Source organism: Cervus elaphus, chromosome 29, assembly GCF_910594005.1.
Source record: "Cervus elaphus chromosome 29, mCerEla1.1, whole genome shotgun sequence".
In the NCBI taxonomy this organism is placed as follows: domain Eukaryota; kingdom Metazoa; phylum Chordata; class Mammalia; order Artiodactyla; family Cervidae; genus Cervus; species Cervus elaphus.
In genome coordinates, this window is record NC_057843.1 from 24774622 (window position 1) to 24794052 (window position 19431).

Genomic DNA, 19431 nt, shown 5'->3' on the forward strand with positions numbered 1-19431 from the left:
CAGGAGGAGAAGGGGACAGCAGAGGATGAGATGGCTGGATGGCATCACCAACTCGATTGACATGAGGTTGAGTAAACTCTGGGAGTTGGTGATGGACAGGGAGGCCTGGCATGCTGCGATTCATGGGGTCGAAAAGAGTTGGACACGACTGAGCGACTGAACTGAACTGAACTGATATATAAAATTAAGTAAAAAGTGACAGTGAAAGTCTGTCACTAAGTCATGTCCGACTCTTTGCAACTTCATAGTCTGTAGCCCACTAGGCTCCTCTGTCCACGGGATTTCCCAGGCAAGAAAACTGAAGAGGGTTGCCATTTCCTTTTCCAGGGGATCGTCTGGACCCGTGGGTCAAACCTGCATCTCCTGCTTGAGCCACAAGGGGAAGCCCTTATATATAAAATAGGTAGCTAATAAAAACCTGTTGTACAGCAGAGGGAACTCTATTCGATACTCTGTAATGGCCTATATGAGAAAAGAATCTAAAAAAAAAAAGAAAAGAAAAGAATCTAAGAAAAACAATGGATATATGTATATGTATAACTGAATCACTTAGCTGAATATCTGAAACTAACACAACAATGTAAATCAACTATAATCCAATAAAAATTTAAAACAAAAAACCCTGGAAAGACTCATTTTAAAAAAAGGCAAGACAAATTAAAAAAAGCAAGACTGAATTATAGTGTCTAGGGAAGGATGAACAGTCAAACTACAAGAAAATGCTAGGAAGTTATTATTTAAAAAATGAGGATAGTGATGACTTTTCAGGAAAGGAGAAGTTTCTGGAATAGATGGAAAACATTTATTTCTCATTTGATTTATGAGGATGTTCACCTATATAAACACATTAAACTATTTTTAAAAAGTAAATTGGACTGCCTGGGATATAAATCTTGACTGAAGTGACACATGGGCCTGCCATTTCCTGAGCCTTATTAATATTTAGTCTTTCCATTCTTTATATATGCTCTTCAATATTCCCCCAATAAAACCCCTTCAGAGTCATTTTTGCTGCCTGCAGCAAAAGAACACTAATTGATTCAAGTGGCTTTTGTAACTTACCACTAGCAGTGAGGTGCATATAGGTAACTTTTTGAAGACATTTCACTGTGATAAGAAATGGACTGGCAGCTTGAAAGCCACTGAAGTCAAAGGAAATTTTTTTTTAAATGATGAAAGATATTAACAGCATGTTTATATACTGAGGGGAGAACTGATGATGCGGGAGAGAGTAGAGGACAAATACTGGAGCAAATTCCTTGAGTGTGAGAAAAGGAATACAGCATATCGAATGAGGAGTGGCTTGGTCTTAGGTAGCTACACTCTGAATCACCCAGATTAATGAGACAAGGAAGTCTATATGGGCATAGATACAGGCAGACTGGTAAATTGTTGATGGAGGTTCTTTTTGGGAAGCATCTATCAACTAAGAACAAAGTTCATCATTGAGAGTGAGGAGGAAGAAGGTTACTGGAAGATTAAGAGAGGGAAGAATATAGGTATAATTGTATGGAGAGTGAGATTTGGGAAAAATAGTAGGGTGGAGCGGGCAGGCCTGAGTCTACAAAATTCAGTTGTCATGAATTTTGGATGGCACCAGGCATCATGATTGCATTTAACTGCTAATCTTTAGATATGGAGTAGGCGGAAAACTGATTTAACAGCGATTTGTTTTCTGCCAGATAAACCTGGCAAAGAGAAGGGGGCGAGGGTGCTGAGAAGAGGTCAAGAAACTGAGAGGCCAGGGCATTGGAAAGGTCACCTACATGGATACTGAAATCATCAAATATTATACAGTAGTAACATTGGAGAGACAGAATTAAATGCGAAATTTCAGAACGAGGTCCAGCAACCTGGAGATCTTATTATACTTGACCTCCACAAGGAAGAGTTGAGGGTGACAGCATACATTTCAAATAAGCTGGTGGTTTTAGTGAGGCAATAATGCCTAAACTGGTGATCAGAAATAAGTAGGATACCCATTCCATTTCCAGGTCCCGTTGTATTGATATATGGCATGTAGAGGAGAAAGCAATCATCAATTGACAGGGCTGCAGTGGAAAGGTATATGCGTAGGGGAGAGCCAGATTTCTTAAAGCAAGGAGCTGAAAGGAACATTCAGCACTTTAGGGCATAGAATATTTTGTTAATAATAGACCCGACGCTCAGAAATAAGGCGACATGCTCAGCGTTACACATATACTGAGAATAGCTGAGGAAGAAATCCAGTGCTTTTTCTACTACACTGAATAACGGCCTGTGGTTTGTTTTTTTTTTTTTACGGCTTGTGGTTTTTATCTGACGTAGTAGGCATATACGAGCAAAAGGAACCACAGAGCTCAGACAAAAAGAGTCAGAAAGCGCGAAGCCAAAGAATGCCGTGCAAGCGCGAGAAAGTTCGCCAGCCCCACAAAGCCTTGTGGGTCTTATTGTTCTCCGCCGGTCTTGCGCGGAAAAGACCGAGGGGAGGGCGCATTGCATGGCGGGAGATACAATCCTCCCCGGAAGCCCGTCCTCCCCCGGCAGCCAGGCGGCGTCTTCCGGAAGCGCGGGACGCTCGGTTTGTGGTGTCTTCGCTCTGGCCGCTGTGCGGTACTACAGTTAGAGGTTCTATTTTCCCGAGACTTTAGAATTTCAGGCTACTTGAGGCCATTTGAGGCGAAATGGCTCCGAACGAGAGAGGATCAAGTGGTGGCAATGGAGGGGCCGCCGCCACCTTAGGCTGCCCATAGGGAAGAAGCCTGAAGGGCCCTCTCAGTCTCTGGAGCCTGTGCTTTCTTCCTTTGCCGGGCCCTGCCTACCGCGAAGATGAGCTCGGCCTGGGTCACTTCTTTCGAAAAGGCGCGTCTGTGGATGTACCTGCAGGCGCTCGGCTTCGAGCCTTGTCTGGAGACCATAGCCTGTGGAAATACCGTGTCACACGCGCACTTCGGAGTGTAAGGAGGACTGGGCTGGCGGCGGGGGAGTCTGAGACTGGTTCCGCTGGCGCAGCCCGCCCTGTTGCGACCGGCGGGTTGATAATTAAGTAGTCGGTTACTGTGGTCCGTCACTGGCTACAAAGCCTCTGCTCCCAGCGGCAGCTGACATGGTGGCAGGGACTGACCGTTATGGAACCTTGCCGGGAGCACTTTGTAGGGAGTAGAGTCTGCCGCTGGGGCGAAACTGGAGGGGCGGCTTAGGCCTGGTTTGGTCGTGAAGCTGGTTGGTCTGTTAAGTCGAGGGAGAGGTGGCGATTTGGTAACGGAGAGCCAACGCCTTCCATTGTATAGAAACGCCGTTAGGACTCAAGGCGGCCTTTTAAATTAGTTGCTCTTTAGTTTATACTTTTTACTTCTTGGATTAGACTGAAGGACGCCACAGTTAGCAAAAAAACGGTGGAGAGTGGTACTAAGCTGAAAAGTAAACGCTCCTTCCTACTCTGCTACAAATGTTACAGTCTCATTATAAAAAGAAACTTTGTTTATATTTCTGTGTCTTAGCAACTTTACCCAGTATTATCTTTCCCACTGAAGGCCAACGAAAATTTGGGATACGTAGACTATTTCCTATTCTCAATCTTCTTGACTTTTGTAATTACGTTATTTATATCCTCCTTGTGTCAATATTTAAATAATGTGCTTAGTCCTCTATTTCTTGATGTATTATTCTTAAAAATATCTCTTGATTTCCCGCTAAGTAATTTCACAATGAAGGTAGCTTTTTCTTTACACGACAATTAGTTCATCTACACTTAACCTTCCCTCTTTTGCCTTCTCCCTTTTCTTGACTTTTTCAGCTGTATTAAAATTGTTTTACTGTCAAGGTTTAGGGACTCCTAACCTCTCTGTGCCTTAGTTTCCTCATCAGTAAAATGGGTGTAGGGCTTCCCTGGTGGCTCAGTGGTTGAGTCTGCCCGCCAATGTAAGAGACACTGGTTGGAACCCTGGCTGGGAAAGATCCCCTGGAGAAGGAAATGGCAACCCACTCCAGCCTTCTTGCCTGGAGAGTCCCATGGACAGGAGCCTGACAGGGCTCCAGTTGGTGGGATACAAGTGAGCACCTGCTGTCAAGGTTTAGAGCTGTAATTATAATAGTTTTGCTTGGGAACTATTTGTTTAGAAGTTACTACTATTTATATATAGAAATGCTTCCTCTAGCCTAAAAATTGACATCCATTGGGTAGCATTTATCAAGTTATGATTATGTATTAATAAATGTTCCATTTATCTCACATAATTTGATGCCCCAAAATATGGCAGAGAAGTTTAAATCTTCTTGAGGCCTCCACTGAGAATGATTCCCATTGTCAGTGTATCCTCTCTATTCTTTTGGCAATCTTAGTTTTTTCTCTGTTCTGGTTTATACAATTGCAGTCTGCTTTCTGCCTTTGAAAATTAACTAAAATCAGTCAAGTTTTGGTTCAGTGATGATCTTTTTTTTTTTTTAAAACATTGTCATAGATTTCCACCCCCCACCTCCCCCACCATGTCTTTAGAGTCATCTCAGTTGGTTAGTGGGAGGAATCTACTCTTTTGAAACAGACATCCCCTTTAAAATTCTTTAAGCATGAATGTGGCATCAAATTTGCTTTAAAGCAAATTTAGAAAAATTTGATTCACTTATTTGATTCTCACACACACATGTCAGTTCAGTTCAGCCCAGTCACTCAGTCGTGTTCAACTCTTTGTGACCCCATGGACTGTAGTGTGCCAGGCTTCCCTATCCATCACCAACTCCCAGAGCCTGCTCAAGCTCATGTCCATTGAGTCGGTGATGCCATCCAGCCATCTCATCCTCTTGTCGTCCCCTTCTCCTCCTGCCTTCAGTCTTTCCTAGCATTAGGGTCAGGGTCAGATCTTCTCATCAGGTGACCAGAGTATTGGAGCTTCAGCTTTAGCATCAGTCCTTTCAATGAATATTCAGGACTGATTTCCTTTAGGATTGACTGGTTTGATCTCCATACCATCCAAGGGACTCTCAAGAGTCTTATCCAACACCACAGTTCAAAAGCATCAATTCTTTGCCACTTAGCTTTCTTTATAGTCCAACTCTCACATTCATACATGACTACTGGAAAAAGCCATAGCTTTGACTAGATGGAACTTTGTTGGCAAAGTAATGTCTTTGCTTTTTAATATGCGCGTGCGCACGCACACACACACACACACACACACACACACACACACACACACACACACACACACACACACACACACACACACACACACACATATCCATACACACACACATCCATATAGAGGCTGTGCTGTGTGTATCATGAAGCATGCAGGGATCTTAGTTTCCTGGCCAGGAATTGAACTCACACCCTGTGCAGTGGGGTGTGGAGTCTTAATCACTGGACCATCAGGGAAGTCCCAGATTCACTTATATATGTTGGTGCAAAATTTTATGTGTTCCTAGTTTCTGTGAGCATGGAATTGCATAGTCACTTTGCTTGTAAAGTTAAATGTACACTTAACATATGATCAAGTAATTCCATTGCTAGATATTTGCCCCAGAGATTTGCATTTTGGAAAAATCATGCTGGTTGCATTACAGAGAATGGATTAGAATGGCTTTGCAGTTAGGTGGACCTAAACTACGGAAGGCAGTGGGAATGGAAAGAAAAAGTGATTCATTCACTTGTTTACTCAACAGATATTAATTGAACACAGTATTGGACCTGGGTATACAGTGGTGAACAGAGCAAACATAAACTTTTACCTTATAAAATTTTAGTCTAGTGGGTGAACAAACCTTTCTTTAAAGGTTATCTTTTTAAAAATTAGAAGTGTTGAAGAGAACAGGGTACTCTGTGGAAAAAAAAATAACAGGTTTGAGAGATGATAAGGAGGTAGGAACTTTATTTGTATTTTTTTGAGGAATAGAAACATTCCAAGGATAAGAGTTGTTTGACAAAATGTTAAGTGTGGGAATTTTAATGTGAACATTTTTTCAACTTAAAAAGTTTATTTCAGGAAAATAGCTTTTTGTGTTCACCGAGGTACTTAAATCTATTTGTTATGTCATCTGTATTATGAGGAAAATCAAACTACTTTCTAATGTTGTTGAGATTAAATAAAATACTTCATGTTAAAACTGCAAGTACAGTTAGTAACTTCATATGACTAGTGGAGATTAGCTGAGTTACTGCTTGTAAAAGGCTTAGTTAAAATAATACCTGACTAATAAAGTCAATAAATTTTAAGTCTTTTATTTTCAGAAAATGTTGGTTGGTATCACATCTTCACTTATCTTAGCCATGGTTTTCTCTTCGCCTAATTAGACTTTCCTTTTTTTTTTTTTTTTGTAGAATGTGTTCATTGAAATAAAGTTCTACCAGTTTTCTTCTATTTGATCATTATTTTCAGAACCAAAATATAAAAACTTGCATGTGTTTCTTAATTGGTTATAAATGTATACATGAAATAGAAAAATTAATTTGTTTTGACCTCTGAACAGAATGAAAACTAATTTGTGTCAAACTCTTACACAGCTTTTTGTGATACTTAGTTTTATTAACCTTTTCTTTTTTCCTGCCTTTATTTCCTTTTAAACCATAGGAACATGTTTGACAAGCTGAACCGTGATGCCTTTCACATAGTTTCTTATTTTTTGTTTCAAACACTTGACAAGTCTCTCACCAAAGAAGTTTTCAAGTGAGTAAAAGTTATTTCATTTTATTTTTGTAAGGGACTTAAAAAAGGGATTATCACTTGATATGGTGAAAATTTCAACTTTGGCTTTCAACTATTTAATGTATGTTAAAAACGTTAGGTTTGGGTCTTACAGATTTAGTACTTAACCTTTATTAATCTGAGTCCTTTTTTTCAGTACTTGAATTCATGGTAGATTTCATAAGTAACATGGATTTCATTTTATACATATATAATTCCTAACTTCTTCATAGTCTTAATTATTAGAATACTTAATTGATACTAATCTAGACATGCACTTAATTATGTTTTAATTTTTGTTGTTTACTCCTTTACTCCTTTTTTTAATAGGCAGTATTGTTTGTTTTGTCTTGTTTTTATTTCCTAAAATCTCTGTAAATCGTTATTATTTTTGTCATGATATAAAGAAGTGTCAAGTGCTATAGACAAAGATCATTCCTATTAAGTTTAGCCTATTGTCCTATACTGTTGTATATTAAATAGTATAAGAAGAGATAAAAATGAATAATCACTAACCTTGATTCCAAGTTATTTTGTAGGTGGGTTTCATCTGTTGTAAAAAATGTTCAGATATTTATGTTGCATCATCATTCTCTTAAATAGTAAGACCATTGTTTTTACTTATGATAATTTAATAGTCTTGCCTTCAGTTAAAGTTTTGAGTGACCAAGAGAACAAGTATATTTGAAACATATTTTGGAAATCCCTATCACTATGTTATGGGCTTCCCTGGTGGTTTAGCAGTAAAGAATCTGACTGCAATGCAGGAGATGGGGATTCAATCCCTGGGTTGAGAAGATCCCCTGGAGGAGGGCATGGCAACCCACTCCAGTATTCTTGCCTGGAGAATCCATGGACAGAGGAGCCTGGCAGGCTATAGTCCAGAGGGTTATAAAGAGTCAGACACAACTGAAGCAACTTAGCAGGCATTCAGGCATTGCTAAGTTATAGGGCTTCCCCTGCTCAGATAAAAATAGATTTTTGGATTTTTTCCCTCATTATAAACAAAATAGAGCTTATTTAAAGCAATTCAGCAAATACAGAAAAAGTTAAAGAAGTAAAAATCATTCCTAAACCCAACTAGAGAATATCACTGTTGTTATTTCAGCCTTTTAATCTTTTTTCTATGCATACTTAATTTTTTTTCTGTGAATACACAAGGTATGTTATGCTATAGAAATATGAAAAATATGGGACCCTCAGCAAATAATTATGCCTCAGGATAAAAATTTAGATAAAATTGATTATCAGTGGGAAGCAAAAGGCAAATTTTAAAATCCATTATTTTCTACTAAAACTGAATTTTTAATAATTTTATATCTTGTTTGTCCACAAAACAGTAGCACTTGCTGACTGTGATATGGGTTATCCCTAGGGGTCATGATCTCTTAGGCCATTCTTCTTGTGCTTTTCATGTGTAACCATTATGTTTCTCTCTTTTGCCCCAGGCTTAACATACTAATTTATTTACACTATCTTTATGTGTTAGCCTACTAAATTCATTGAGCGTGTTGTCTTCTTTAACTAATTTTCAGTAATTTTAATAGTGATTCATTCCTGTATTCATCCCTATGTATTCACTGATTATTCACACTAAACGGAGTTTAACCCTGTAGATGTTTATAAAGAAAAAGACCTCATTTCTTACAGGTTCGTCTCTCTTTAGTTGAAATTTATGAAATGTTAGCCTTCAGTTCAGTTCAGTCATGCAGTCGTGTCTGACTCTTTATGACCCCATGGACTGCAGCATGCCAGGCTTCCCTGTCCATCACCAACTCCTGGAGCCTGCTCAAACTCATGTCCATCGAGTTGGTGATGCCATCCAACTGTCTCATCCTCTGTCGTCCCCTTCTCCTCCTGCCCCCAATCCCTCCCAGCATCAGGGTTTTTTTCCAGTGAGTCAGTTCTTTGCCTCAGGTGGCCAAAGTATTCGAGTTTCAGCTTCAGTATCAGTCCTTCCAATGAATATTCAGTACTGATTTCTTTTAGGATTGACTGGTTGGATCTCCTTGCAGTCCAAGGGACTCTCAAGAGTGTTCTCCAACACCATAGTTCAAAAGCATCTATTCTTTGGCACTCAACTTTCTTTATTATCCAACTCTTACATCCATACATGACTATTGGAAAAACCATAGCTGTGACTGGATGGCCCTATGTTGGTAAAGTAATGTCTCTGCTTTTTAATATGCTGTCTAGGTTGGTCATAGCTTTTCTTCCAAGGAGCAGTGTCTTTTAATTTCATGGCTGTAGTAACTATCTGTAGTGATTTTGGAGCCCAAGAAAATAAAGTCTGTCACTGTTGCCGTTGTTTTCCTATCTATTTGCCATGAAGTAATGGGACAGGATGCCATGATCTTTTGTTTTCTGAATGTTGAGTTTTAAGCCAACAATGTTAACCTTGATTTAGCAATAATGTTTCTAGTGAGTGAGTGAGTGAAAGTCACTCAGTTGTGTCTGACTCTTTGTAACCCATGGACTGTAGTCCATGTAATTCTCTAGGCAAGAATACTGAAGTGGGTGGCCATTCCCTTCTCCAGGGGATCTTCCCAATCCAGGGATCAAACCCAGGTCTCCCACATTGCAGGTGGATTCTTTACCAGCTGAGCCACCAGGGAAGCCCAAGAATACTGGAGTCAGTAGCCTATCCCTTTTTCAGTGGATCTTCCTGACCCAGGACTTGAACCAGGATCTCCTGCGTTGCAGGCAGATTCTTTATCAGCTGAGCTAGGAGATAAATTTGATATTTTAAAGTTTTGCTGAGTTTGTTTTTTTGTTCATAATTCTAATTTTTATTTTTGTTTTAAAGACATTGTTGGCCTCCATTTGATCAAAAACGTGATGTTGAATTCCGAAAACTTTTCTGTGAATGGTTAAAAAAGATTTCTGTAAGTATTCTCTTTCTAAAAGATGCAAACTTTTTCTTTTTTAAGTTCTACCAGTTTATTGCTACCAACCCATCTCCCTCCACCCTCATGCACACGTGCTCAGTCATGTAACCCCATGGACTGCAGCCTGCCAGGCTCCTCTGTCCATGGACCTTTACAGGCAAGAATACTGGAGTGGGTTGCTGTTTCCTTCTCCATAAAAGATGCAAACTTTTGAGCAGTTGAAAACTGCAATTTTTGGTCTGGCTTTATTGAGGTACATTAATTTTTTTAAAGGTGAAGTCTTCTTAATGCTTTTATGCTAACAGTATAAATAAGAAATATCAGAATAATACTTTCTGGTGGTTTTGATTGGGACTCTGTTTCTGGGAAACCAGTTTTTTGACTAAGTGCCTTGGAAATAGGTTTTTGAGTTCTTAGGAATTTATATAACAGTTTTTATTTAAAGAAATAATTTTGACTGTAGATTATTTTAGTTTGTGTCCCCAAATAGTATCAATAATTGTGACTTTAAATTTTAATTACTTTTTGTGACTGAATCTACCAAGAGCTTAGAAAGATTCAAAAATTTAACTTGTGGTTCAAATGGAATAATTCTGATAAATCCTGTTGTGCTTCAAAAACAGTATGATGTAAATATAAAGGTTATCGTTGATAATGTCTTCAAATTGCCTTATTTCCTTTTATCATAGGCCGAATGTGGAAGTAGCTTTCCTCAAGTTGTTGGTTCACTATTTCTATTTCCGGTTGGTCCTAAGTTTATTCATATAATGTATCACTTTGCAAGATTTGTTGCAGTAAAATATATAAAAACCCATTCTAAAAGTAAGTTAAGCTTATGGTAAGATTTTTTTTTTTCACTTTGATTCTTGGTTTTTATTATTTCTTATAATTTGTAAATCATCAAGAGAGTTTAATAAAATAAGGGAAGATAAAGATATTACTTTATCTCAAAAGGCAAATAGTTAATATTTTATTGGAACTGCAGTTTGAAATCCCGTCATAATGTACATAAGTAGCAATATGGATTATTATGTTCTAATACAGGGTTGGGGAACATTTTCTATGTGAGATCTGACAGTGAATATTTTACACTTTGTGGACCACATAAGAGTCTCTGTAACATACACCTCTCTGTGAATTAAAAAAATTTTTTTTTGTAATATAACTCTTTAAAAATGTAGAAAGCAGGCCTAGTTTGCTGACCTCACAAAAATGGGCCACGTTAGACCTACAGGTTATAGTTTGCCTGTAATACATTGTATTAAATGCTGTATTGAATTTGTTAGAGATTTAGTTTGGCTACTGGCAATGTGTTGGAATATTTTGGTTTGAAATTATGTTTTAAAGGGATTTTATCTATTTGCTAAATCTTAGAAACAAAATACTGGATTTTTACGCTAAGACTTAATGCCATTTGTAGCTTATTAAATAAGCTGCTCTGTTTAATTGAGTTATGCTCTTAAAACATGGGAGGAAAAAGATGAAAACGTTGGTACAGTACAATCCCATCTTCCAGTTTCTAGAGATAACCACTGCTGACATTTTGATTTCTTTTAGGTGTTTGTTTTTGTTGTTTGTTTTTTTAGTGTCATATTGTACATTTTAATTATTTTGAGTAAGTAATACATTCTCATGATTCAAAATTCAGAAAGTGAAAAGTGTCTTGCACCTCTGACTGTCTAGTGATATCTATGGAGGTGCTATCTATAATCTAGGTTACCTGGATACCCTTTTCAGAAACAGCCATTGGAATCAGTAATTCTGGCAAATATGTATATATTCTTTTTAAACCCTAAATGGTGATGGTTTTCAGTCTTGTGTTTTTTATGTAACAGTGTATATTGGAGATCATCACATATCAGTTCATAGATCTTATTCTTTTTCTCTCATTGTATCTTTCCAAATACAATGTATTTGGAACTTCAAATACCTGGGTATTTGAATGGGTGTGTCATAGTGTATTTATCACACGTTTGTTCTGACAGAAATTTGGCTTCCCCCCGCCCCTAATATTTTGCTATAAAAACAATTGTACAATGACAAACTTTATACATATATCATTTTGTGTGTGTTCAAGGTACATATTGTGTTTGTGCGTATATGTATTTGTGTGTATATATATATGTACAGTACATTTTTTCTAGTTTATCTTCCCTGCATGGTTTTTTAAAACATGTACATGTAATCTCATTTGTAAGTATTTGCATATTTTAAATTTAATGTGGCATGAGCACTTTACCAGTTTTTCTATTAGATGATTCTTTTTAGTTACATGTAACCCAAACTATTTTATGTGAATCATGTGTATTTGGATTTGGCAAGAGTTTATTGTACATAAAACTTTTAGGCATGGGTTATCCGATTTCTTATTTATTTATTTTTTTCGATTTTTTTTTCTTTTTTTTTTTTTCGATTTCTTATTTAAGGCAGTTTCATTGATCATATTCAGTTTATGGATGACTTCTAAATCCAATAAACTCATCTCCTGTTAAATATTTAGAATTTTTGATTATTTTTTGTGGGTGATCTAGCACATGGATTTGTCATGTTAAGTATGGTGTGAGGCCATTGTTTTCCAGCATACCTATCTTTATTGTATTAGCCATCTTAAAGTAGGATTTATTACATTTTATTGCATGTGAAAACCCTAACTCTAAAATGTTTGGATGGATTTTTCTCAGGGTCTGCTTTGATCATTAGTAACATAGCCAAGAATTACTTGAGAAATGGAGATTGGTTTTATTTGGTTGTCTTGTCCTGTTGGTCTTACTAGGAAGAAAAGTAGGCTGTTGGCAGCAATGAAGGTGATGTGATCTCATCTCATCCCTTCTAATTTTCTTCCTTTGTTGTTAAAAGGTGTGTTAAGAAGTTGCTTACGTGTAACAGCATATTTGTTCATGGATGTTTTGTGCTGTGATAATAAGAATTATTTTGGGCAGATGGATTCTAAAAATTTTTAGTTATGTAAAATAACTCAACTTCAGATAATCCTTTTTTGTGTATGTTCAGTCATTTAGTTATGTCACACTCTTTGCGACCCCATGGACCATAGTCTGCCAGGCTCTCTCTGTCCATGGAATTTTCCAGGCAAAAATACTGGAGTGGGTTGCCATTTCCTACACCAGGTTATCTTCCTGACCCAGGGATCGAACTCTTCTCTCTTATATCTTGTGCATTGGCAGGCAGATTCTTTACCACTGTACCATCTGGGAAGTCCCCAATCCTTTTTTAGTTGCCTTCTTTAAAAAACAGGTCATCCTTGCTTTTACTGAAATGAGTTGTATCTTTGTGTGTATTGTCATACCAGCTGTTAAGGAGTTGTTAGTTAAGTGAGGTTGTTAATTTCTCAACAGTCTCACATTTTTTGTATTTATTAGCTTGTAAGTCTAAGTTTGGGCTTTCCTTGTGGCTCAGATGGTAAAAAATCTGCCTGTAATGTTGGAGACCTGGGTTCGATCCCTGGATTGGGGAGCTCCCCTGGAGGAAGGCATGGCAACCCACTTGAGTATTCTTGCATGGAGAATCCCCACGGACAGAGGAGCCTGGCGGGCTACAGTCCATGGGTTGCAGAGTCAGACATGGCTGAGCAACTAAGCACAGCACAGCACAAGTCTAAGTTTTCTGTATTTTATCTTCCATGTAGATTCTTCTATACGTTTTACAGAGACATTTAATGTGAAACCACAAGATTTGCACATATGCCTTGCCAGATGCCTTGTAACACGTAATAGATTTTTACAAGTTTTGCAAAGAGAAGATTGTGTTATCCGAAAATATCAAGAAAATGCACAGTAAGTAATACTTTGATAGTTAGAAAATGAAAATTCCTTTCTTTTTGAACAAATGTCATCAGTATCCCTTCGGTGGCTGTAATTCATGAATACCTCAAAATCTCTTGGCAACTACCTTTTATCTTTCCATTTTAAAGCCTGATCACTTCTGAATAAAGTATGCTGTCATTTCAGGCATGCTGTAAATGAAAGTTTAGAGAAAAGGACGGTATCATTTTTGTTCAAAAATTCAGTTTCTTCAGATGTTTTTTCTTTTAAACGTGGAAATAAAATTTTAAGCTGTAATTATAGTGCTCATTCTAATTTGTATCCTCTTTTCTCTTGATATTTTATTCTGTAAATTTTTCCATATTGCTTTAATGTATTACTTTTAATGTCTACTTAGCATCTGTTGAGAAGGTATACTGGTTTCTTTAGCCATTTTATATTGTCTTATATTTATTTATGTTCATTTATTCAGCACTTTTTTTTAATTTGTACCTCTGTGTGCCAGATATTGGTTGTACACTGGTTCTACAGCATTAAACAAAGAGGCAAGGTTCTTACTCCCAAGACATAGATTATGTCAGATTTTTAATAATTGTAAACAACTGTAGTAAGATAGCTTTTTAAATGCTGTCTTATCTATTATGAAAGCTAAAAAATCCTTTTAAATCTCCTTAAAACTGCAACGTTGCCTCCCTTAGGTAACATTTAAATTTATCCCCTAAGAATGTGATAAGAGAGCAGTCTTACCTCCAGCATTTTTACCTGAAGCCAGAGTTTATGAACCAAGAAGTTCTGGTTTATCTCAATAGTCCTGCCTATATGTTAAATCACTCTTGTAATTCTTAAAGGGAGTCTAGAGCCCCTTTAAGACTAGTTACTAGTATATTTGGAAGAGTAGCCCTTAGAGGCCTTGAGTAAAGATATGAAATGGGGGGAAATATCAAAGTGGGCTATACTGTTGTAGTAGAATTATAGCTGTCATTTTGTATGTTTTGTTGCAGATTGTCAGTTAAACAGGTACGAAATTTGAGATCAGAATGTATGGGACTGCAAAACCAAATAAACAAGTAAGTGACTTCTAGAACTGAAAGTTGCCTGAAGTATTTATTAGTTTAACCTCCTGCATGTTATAGGTTAAAAAAAAAAAATGAGATTAGTTAAAATAACATTTCAATACCTAGTTGATAATAAGACAAAAACAGATTCCTAGTCCAGTTCTTCTAATAAATTATGGTAGCTTTGAGGTTGAGTTTTATTTTTGCTTTCAATAGGAATGGTGGTTAGTGGCTGGGTTTGCAGATTAATTAGCTCTTTGGATGGTAAGTTACCATTATTTTTTTAATTGACTAATGAGATTATTTAATTTTTAACTAGAATGGAACCCTGTGATGACCAAAGTAATATACAAGAGAAAATTCAAAAGGTGAGACAACTTTTGAAGGGAGAAATTTAATCTTGCTTTTGTGATATGCAGTGTTTACTTACTTAACTGAACTCATGTATGTGTCTTTTTGTAACAGTGTTATACTTTTTTTTAACTCATAAGTTGTATGGACATAAAAGTATCAGGTGCCTTTCAGACACTTGAATATAATGGAAAAAATTAGCTTATAATCAATCAGACTAAACGTATACAACACAGTTTTAAATTTGGTTAATTTAAAATCTTCACTCTAACAAGGAAGGTTCAGTTTGATTGTAACTTAATCAGTAATATTTATCTAAGCAAAAAATACTTGATTTGAAGGAGGATAGTGGTAAGTTTGGAAGAAAAATGAGAAGTCACATTGAGACTGGCATGAGGAATCTGGTAGATATAGATGATCTGAGGCTTTCAGAGGTTGGCTTTAACAAATGTGCGGTAGGAGTGTTTTCTTAGGTCTTTGTATTTGGATGAAATCTCTCCCAAGCTCTTTGTTCTTATTCTGTGGTCACCAAGCTGCTTTGGAGTATTGATTTGACTTTTTAGGCAGTTTTTCATTGGAAGAGGTGAGTGCCCTCCTCGGGATCATGAATCTGGTCCCATCACTTCATGGCAAATAGAAGGGGGAAAAGTGGAAGCAGTATCAGATTTTATTTTCTTGGGCTTCAAAATCATTGCAGATGGTGACTGCAGCCATGAAATTAAGACACTTGCTCCTTGGAAGAAAAGCTATGATAAACCTAGACAGTATATTAAAAAGCAGAGACATTACTTTGCCAACACAGATTTGGATAGTCAAAGCTGTGGTTTTTCCAGTAGTCATGTATGGATGTGAGAGTTGGAGGATAAAGAAGGCTGAGCGCTGAAGAATTAATGCTTTTGAACTGTGATGTTGGAGAAGACTCTTGAGAGTCCCTTGGACTACAAGGAGATCAAGTTAGTCAATCCTAAGGGAAATCAACTCTGAATATTCACTGGAAGGACTGAAGCTGAAGCTCCAGTAATTTGACCCCATAGTGCAAAGAGCTGACTCACTGGAAAAGACTCTGATGCTGGGAAAGATTGATGGCAAAGGAGACTGGGGTGGCATCTCTGACTCAATGGATATGAATCCGAGGAAACTCCAGGTGATAGTGAAGGACAGGGAAGCCTGGCGTGCTGCAGTCCATGGAATTGCAGAGTCAGACACAACTTAGTGACTAAACAACAATAGGAAATAATTATTCATTAATTCAGTGACTATTTATTGATCACTTGCTAGACATTCTTCTAGATATTATGGGCTAGAGCATTGAAGAAAACAGGCAGAGTCACTTCCTTTATGGAGCTTCTAGTTCAGTGAATATGAATATTCCTGTTGTTGAATGTAGTATCTTTGATTGTAAGCTTAATAGGTTTGGTTGGTATGAAATCCATTAAGAGTTTTCATAGCAAAAAAATTTATATATTTATTTGTCTTAGTTGTGGAATGTAAAATCTTTAGTTGTGGCTTTGATATCTAGCTCCCTGACCAGGGATTGAACCTGGGGTCCTGTATTGGGAGTGCAGAGTCTTAAATTCACAGCTATCTCTCTTGAGTTTAGGTAATATTTAGTTTCCCTGAGTCAACTTTGAGCCATTGACAAGATAAAATTTCTAGACTTGAAAAATCTGAGACCCGGATCCTGGATCTTTGTACATTCACCAAGAAAATGCCATCCTGTGAGATCTCTAGTTGGCCAGTCAATGGGACTTCCTTTGTGGAACAGCTTTTCTTTGTGCTGTGAGAAGACACAGACACTAACACAAATATAATTATTATATTTTCCCTCCTCCTCTCTACTTTTGTAAATTCTTTTGAGGCATAATAACATACATGCAAAAACGTGCAAAAATCGTTGCATGTAGCTTGACAAAATTTTGCAAAGCGAAACACATCCATGTAACCAGCATTTAACTTAAGGAACAGAATGTTATCATCATCCCAGGATCATTGAACCCTCTTTCATTCACGGCTGTTTCCTTCCAAGAATAAACGGCTGTCCTCACTTCTTACACTAAAGATTAGTTTTGCCTCTTTGACCCATAAATGGGCGTGTATAAAATACATTCTTTTGTATTCAGCTTCTTTCACTTAATGCTGTTTTATCCATGCTGTTGTATGTGTTCATTCTCTTTGCTGTCTAATTTTCTATTTTATGAGTATAGCAAAATATACTCTTTTTACTCAAGGTAATTCTTTGAATTTATTACAGTTTTTGACTATTACAAATGAGTGCTATGAACATTCTTATAATTAATTTAATAAACACAGGTTAATACATAGTTTTGGACATTTTAACTCTTTGAAACTTGAATGACTCTTAAAAGTTGATATATAGTGTTTTCTTTTTTCTCCTGAAAATCTTCGACTCTTCTTGAAAAATATTTAGATTGATGGCATATCAGAATACAGGAAATGCTAATTGCATCTTGATAATGTAAGGTTTCTTAGGTATGTTTTCCAAATCATAATGGTCTAGATTCTCCTTAGAAATTCTTTAAAGTGATGTTGAAAGTAGTATCAGTGCTTTTGGACTGTTAAAATAGTTAATTTTTTTATCAGAAGCCATTCCAGGAATATTTCATTTGTTCCTGGGAAAAAACATATATTTGTGTTTTACATTTCTTTAATGTATGTATAGACTGATTATATGTAGACTTTAATATTTGTTTGTCTCTGTTTTCAAAGGTTCGGTCTTTGTGGACTTCAGTGAATGAAACACTTAGGTTTTTGGAAAAAGAGAGAGAAATTGTTAGTTCAGTTCTTAGTCTTGATAACAATTATACTTTAGATGGAACTAACATTGCTATCAATATTCCAAGCCTCTTACTTGATAAAATTGAGAAACAAGTGTGTCAGGTAAGCATTTGATAATTAAGGAAGCTTTTGAGAAAACTCCTTTCACTTAATTATTTTATGTATTGTATATTATTTTTCTTACAGTCTTTTTCTACTGTCTTCAGAATTTACTTTTGTGCGTGTATCTGGTGAATCTTTCATAACGAGGGGTACTGTTAAGGGTGTGTATATTTATATCTATCAACTTTTATTAATTGTCCATACCTTTTATGGTACTTGGAGAAGGAGATGGCAACCCACTCCAGTATTCTTGCCTGGAGAATCCCATGGATGGAGGAGCCTGGTGGGCTACAGTCCACGGGGTCGCAATGAGTCGGATACGACTGAGCGACTTCACTTTCACTTTATGGTACTACATTGTACAGTGTAGAGAGTAGGAGGTACTTAATAGGAAGATGATATGGTACATAATTCTTTATAAATTCTCAAAGAGGGCAATAATGATCTCTGATAGCTAAATTTCTTTTTATTTATTTATTTTTTTGAAAAATTTCTATTTTTTTTATTCACTAGTTTGTTAAATTTTTTTTTTCATTTATTTTTATTAGTTGGAGGTTAATTATTTTACAATATTGTAGTGGTTTTTGTCATACATTAACATGAATCAGCCATGGATTTACATGTATTCCCCATCCCTATCCCCCCTCCCACCTCCCTCTCTACCCAATCCCTCTGGGTCTTCCCAGTGCACCAGGCCCGAGCACTTGTCTCATGCACCCAACCTGGGCTGGTGATCTGTTTCACCATAGATAATATACATGTTTCGATGCTATTATCTCGAAACATCCCACCCTCACCTTCTCCCACAGAGTCCAAAAGTCTGTTCTGTACATCTGTGTCTCTTTTTCTGTTTTGCATATAGGATTATCATTACCATCTTTCTAAATTCCATATATATGTGTTAGTATACTGTAATGGTCTTTATCTTTCTGGCTACTTCACTCTGTATAATGGGCTCCAGTTTCATCCATCTCATTAGAACTGATTCAAATGAATTCTTTAAAAATTTCTTTTTAAAAACTCTCCATTTTCTTATTTTCCTTTGATCTTGATTCTGTTATTTTAAAGTCTTTTTTTTTAGCTTTTGTTACCTTAGTGTCGGTGCCCTCCTGTGGTGTTTCAGACTACTGTTTCCATTTTTCCAGTGGTTTCTTTTTCTCTCACTTTTAAGTGAGTGTGTTCCCTATTATTCCTTTAATGATCTCATTTCTTCCTCATGTTATAAATTCATCTGTAAATTCTTACCCAGTTCCATGGTCTCATCAGCCTCCTATACAATAATATTACCAAATTGTTATTTCCAGTCCCTCCCCTTCAATGCAAACTGTATCAAATTTTTCCACTTGCTTATGGGACATTTACATCTGAATCACTACTTTTTTTTTTCTTAGTAAATTAAAATTTATTAAGCATTGACTTTATTGTCTTGTAGCGGATATAAGGGCTTCCCAGGTGACTCAGTGGTAAGGAACCTTCCAGCCAATGCAGAAGACTTGGGTTTGATCCCTGGATTGGAAAGATCCCCTGGAAAAGGAAATGGCAACCCACTCCAATATTCTTGCCTGGGAAATCCCCTTGACAGAGGAGCCTGGCAGGCTACAGTCCATGGGGTTGCAAAGAGTTGGACATAACTTAGCGATTAAACAACACAACAAGGGGATGTAAAGATAAAATATTGTGACCCTGAAGAACTTTAACGGGTAACATGTCAGGCACTTCAAATTCAGAGTACATAAAAAATTAGGATCTGTAAACACAGATTCCTATAGGGGCTAGGCAGGTAATATATAAATTAAGTACAAAA

General features: G+C 36.8%; 1 protein-coding gene across 1 annotated transcript in view; it reads left to right on the forward strand.

Annotated features, from left to right (window-relative positions):
* Positions 1-2523: 2523 nt before the first annotated feature.
* Positions 2524-19431, forward strand: part of HAUS6 (HAUS augmin like complex subunit 6) — a 39131-nt gene continuing 22223 nt past the window's right edge. Inside the window, exons 1-8 of the mRNA XM_043891065.1 lie at positions 2524-2936; positions 6543-6638; positions 9463-9541; positions 10234-10366; positions 13188-13335; positions 14325-14390; positions 14698-14746; positions 17457-17627. Coding sequence (XP_043747000.1) covers positions 2809-2936; positions 6543-6638; positions 9463-9541; positions 10234-10366; positions 13188-13335; positions 14325-14390; positions 14698-14746; positions 17457-17627 — 870 coding nt within the window. The 5' untranslated portion in view covers positions 2524-2808. The remainder of the gene's footprint in view (positions 2937-6542; positions 6639-9462; positions 9542-10233; positions 10367-13187; positions 13336-14324; positions 14391-14697; positions 14747-17456; positions 17628-19431) is intronic.